At 40.1% G+C, this 4,830-nt stretch overlaps 1 protein-coding gene across 1 annotated transcript; it reads right to left on the bottom strand.

Annotated features, from left to right (window-relative positions):
- Positions 1–281: 281 nt before the first annotated feature.
- Positions 282–4,139, bottom strand: LOC137279079 (uncharacterized). Its single transcript, XM_067811556.1, has 3 exons — positions 4,059–4,139; positions 2,300–2,889; positions 282–319 (listed from the first exon to the last, which is right to left on the bottom strand). The coding sequence occupies exons 2-3, from the start codon at positions 2,877–2,879 to the stop codon at positions 282–284; spliced, it is 618 nt and encodes a 205-aa protein (XP_067667657.1). The 5' UTR covers positions 2,880–2,889; positions 4,059–4,139.
- Positions 4,140–4,830: the final 691 nt, after the last annotated feature.

Genomic DNA, 4,830 nt, shown 5'->3' on the forward strand with positions numbered 1-4,830 from the left:
GTGGCACTGAAACAGCAGCTAACAAATCATTGACTGACACGAAACAGAAAGTATGAAACGCTGGAAAGACCTCGTGCCGGATACAATAAAGAAAGACTATCGATGTGATGCAGTGTGCAAATTAAGTTTCCCGTGTCCTTAACTTGAATTAATCTGCTTGACAACGTTCAACAGGAGTGCATGTACAGAATAAGACTGCTGCCAGAGAGATGTTGGCACAAAGAATTAGCAACATTTGCAAAACTACATTTGTATACAACAGCCAGTAATCTATTTTCTTTTCATTCTTTGTATACGTGAAACTTTTTCGAAGTCATATCTGTGAAGGAAACATAACTTCATGAGTTTATCACATCAACAGACGCGCAATTCAACTATACGCTGGAAAACACCGCTTTCTGCTCGTCTCTGGTCGGCGCCATTGTCTTGTGTAACACTTATACGAGAGCCAACACATTAATCGCCACTCACTCTCAAATTACAAACTACCTTGACTCCTTGTCTCTCCGTCCAAGTCCCTTTCCTACATGTGGATGTGACAGACAAGTGTAACAGACAACTCACCCAGGCACCCCATCTCCTGTACGTCCCTTCTTAGGAGCCTTGTACCCAAAGATGTATTTCCTCTTCGCAAATTGGTGTAATCAGCTGCGGAATGAAGAGGAATGACAGAGTAGGCGACTGTTGTGTTGAGGATTATACTGGATATGTTTATTGGTGGTTTGGTCCGTTGTATGACGTAGCTCATCTCCCCACGATACAGCGATTATAAAGCCGCCACAAAACATAAAGGTCTCATGCAACCGAAAAATCAAACAAAATTAAAACACAATTATCACTTATTCATGACATATAATATACATTGCTGCTTGTGAAAAAAACAAGTAAACAAAATTATAAGCGTATAACCGAGATACAAAAGTGCAATATTTTGTACTTTTGGGCTTACTTTCCTCGAAACGAAGCCCTCGGGAGACCGAACCCAGTGATAACGGATGGCTGTGCACTCAAGTGTAACGACGGCTTCCGAATGGCAGGTTCATTTTTTGATACGCAGGGGGCTCATAGTATGTTCAGAAAAGATGGCGAGTCACAAGAAAGTAAGATTCTTTATGGACAACAACTTCTTTCATTATATTTAATGCGTCGTTTCGGTACGGATTTATATACCGTTGTCAAACAAAATCATATACACTAGAAGTTGTTATCCATAAAGAATGTATAGAGAGTTCTGTAAATACATGTTCTCTGAATTTGTGTTCGATCCAATAAAAAAACATCTCAGCAGAGATGGTGAACTACTGCGTGGCTGGAAACTGTCATTCGTCCAAGTACAAAGCAGGACTTGAAACTGGCAACAGTTGGCACCGGTTTCTGTCAGATCGAGTCGTCCGAGAAAAATGGATGTAGATTGTTTGCAACCCACAGACATAAAAACATGTCATGTGTATTAGTATCACACCTGCCGAATTACATAATGTGGCAGAGACAGGACTCGGGCGCACGAGTCATAAATGAATTTATTTTGTTTATAGCCTGATAGGTGTTCAGTTCAAATTGCATGTGGTCAATGATCGAAGTTGTGTATTGCATAAGGTCTTTAGCAAACAGGCAGGCAGACATATAGGTGTCAATAAACCAGCTATTGAGCTTTCTCTGTGACAGAGGCTGCTCACCACAATCTTTTTATGTTAAGAGTAGATTATTTACTTGTTCGGGTATACACCCAAAATTTGACTACTGCTCACGACTTCATACCCCGTGCATGTATACTGTTTCATGTCATGTCGCGAACCTATTCACTGCGCATGCATTATGCGCGCAGCGCAGCACAGCTGTTGAAACCACTGGTGGAAATTTAGTGAATCGTTTGAACTCCGATTTCTCGGGCCTTTTTTTCATTGCGTTTTTTTTCAACTTTATAGGTTGAATTGGAATTTTCAATGATTTGTTTCGGTAAGTGTATACATAAAGGTATCAGAATCTGCAAAGTTGTGTTTTACGTTGCATGTGACCTTTAATATTGTTTACATTAACAGATTTGTCCTAAACTACTTAGCCAGTTTCCTTATAAGATCACTGTTATCACCGGGCATTAAAACATTAACTGCAGCTAATGTTGGAAATACACAGCTTTTCCCTTACAAAAACTGTTCATATACATCGTCTCTAATGTCTGTTATTTAGAATGGATGTGGACATCGCTGTGATTTGCAGATTGCGTCGGGAAACAACATCCACTAATAATACAACAACAACAACAACAAAAAAAACCCCCAAAAAACAACCCTGGTCTCACCAACTTCCTTCTTCAATTCCCTTAGGACCTTTTGTGCATCTTCTGTGCTACTGTCCCGAATGTACAGTCTAGCCAATTGACACATCACCTGGAAACGTCTCATGTCGTTACGTTTGACTCGAAACCCTTCTTTCAGTTGCTCCAGATACTTAATCTTCTTACGTGAGTCTTGTTCTTCGCTGAGCTGTTTTACAAGCTGTTCAAGCAGATAAGTCTGTGTCCTGGAATCGCTGACAACTTTTAAAGCCTGTTCATAGTGCGAGACGGATCTGTTTGCAACCGCCCGTAGGTATATTATGTTGTTTCCCTCTTCTTGCATGATGTCGTCAATAAATTGGTCTGGCAAGCTCTGCAGTAACTCCTCCAAATATTCTTTGTCTCCCTTCGCGGCGTATACGCTTGCCAAATTATGAGTACAAATGTTTTCTATGTGTCTTTCGTTTATAGATTTTGCTTTTTTCAATGCACTTCGGAAAGAGTCAATGGCTCCCTGTACATTGCCTTGGTTGTAGTGCCTCTGTCCCTCTTGATGAAGGCAACAGACTTTCATCATAGATACTGCAACGTTAACGCCCTCCATATTGAATACACTGTAATATGTCCAAAATGTCCCTCAGTCAGTTGACACAAAACAAACTTTACGACAATATATGCGCGTGATACATGCATGTATACTCATGGAAAAAAGTATTGCAGCACTCCTTATTGTTCATAGTATCAGTGTGTTATCATTAAACTCATCCAATCCTCACTTTCTTATTATTTGGATAGATGGCCATTCAAGTAATAACTAATGGCAAATCTAAACACAAACATTTCATCTTCATTGACTGTATCAGGGAGTGAGGGGGTGGGGACTTGGTAGGGTAATTCAAGAGATTCAAGAGGATCCCTTTGCCGTACAATGCGACTCATAATGTTCCAACGATTTCAAGGCATCGATGGCGAGCAGTAAGAACACTATACTGAAACTTCGTATTTCCTTAATGACGAGTACACGTTTTGTACGTGTACCTAAAATCAATGTATTGTGCGCAGAAGGTTCAAAATAACCACACACATGATTATGACATGACTATATGAATCATTTAATATGATCATACGTGTTGCGATACGTTTACACGTGTATGGGTGGACATGTGTATGGATGGACATCTAAGTTTTTATTGTTTTTAAATGCACGATGTCATTTACCGACCTCTAGTTTACCTGGCCCATGTGCACTTACTGGCATGCTGTTATAAAACAGGTGCAGTGATGTGGATTGTAACAATATACACTTGGTATAATAGCCCGGTTCTGCCTGAAATATCTGCAGTTTGTTTGAGTATTCAAGGCTGCATATTTAATAGATAATTTCTTACTTTCAAATAGGTGTTAGGCGAGGGGATGAATTTTAAGACATGGGTTCAATTCTTTATAGTAGTTTTAAAAGATGTTGTCAAACGTAGCAGGAAAAGGAAAAGAGAAACACAGACACACACAGACACAGACACACACACACAGACACACACACACACACGTACGCGCGCACGCATGCACACACACTAAAGCAGTTAACTACAGCCCTGGTAAGTGCACGACATATACATATTGTATTATGTGGTGCTGTCACGGTGTCTGGGAGAACTTCAGCTCTCATTTCAATACAGGTTTATAGCGTGACTCGCGATTAAAACAGCGCAGATGCTATGCTACATTTAACAGTTATATTCGCAAACACATACAAATACACTATCTCCAAATGATATATTCTTACCGAGCTCGGCTTTCCGGTGGGGGCCAATTTTGGAAGGAAATCTTGTACGTATTTTAGCGCAGAAGTTGGAGGGGCTTAAAACCGGACCAAGACCGGACCCGCCATGTGACTGAATGATTGCTTCATTATTGACAACCATACCTGCAATTCATAAATGTAATATATACATATGACTGTAACGAACAATTGCAAACCACAAATTTGCGACATAATAGCATTATTGAACCCTAATCACGTAAATATTAGCAAGGCGAGCGGTCCGTAAATGTGGCGAGGATGGTTACGTGTAAAAGATCAATCGTGAAACGAAACAGGAATTGAATAATATGGCTACTTTACTCTATTCTGATTCACATCACATTATAGATTCTAAAAGCGAAGTATCTTGAAACGCGTTGCTCAGCGTTTGGTACCGATGAAAATATAGCAACTTGGCTTCATTTTAACAGGATAGGTCGTATACATTACATTGAAATGTCAAGTCTAAATGAGCCATTCATATCGATATAATATTTGTCTTTCAATATGAGGACCTGTGGGGTAGCCTAGTGGTTAAAGCGTTTGCTCGTCACGCCGAAGACCCGGGTTCGATTCCCTACACGGGAACAATGTGTGAAGCCCATTTTCTGGTGTCCGTGATATTGCTGGAATATTGCTAAGAGCTGCGTAAAACTAAACTCACTCACTCACTTTCAATATGAACACAAAAGATCTGGTATTTTTCGGGTGTTTTACAACAGTCATACCACACCACACACTCAAAACACTATTC

This window comes from Haliotis asinina, chromosome 3 (genome assembly GCF_037392515.1).
Source record: "Haliotis asinina isolate JCU_RB_2024 chromosome 3, JCU_Hal_asi_v2, whole genome shotgun sequence".
Classification (NCBI taxonomy): Eukaryota; Metazoa; Mollusca; class Gastropoda; order Lepetellida; family Haliotidae; genus Haliotis; species Haliotis asinina.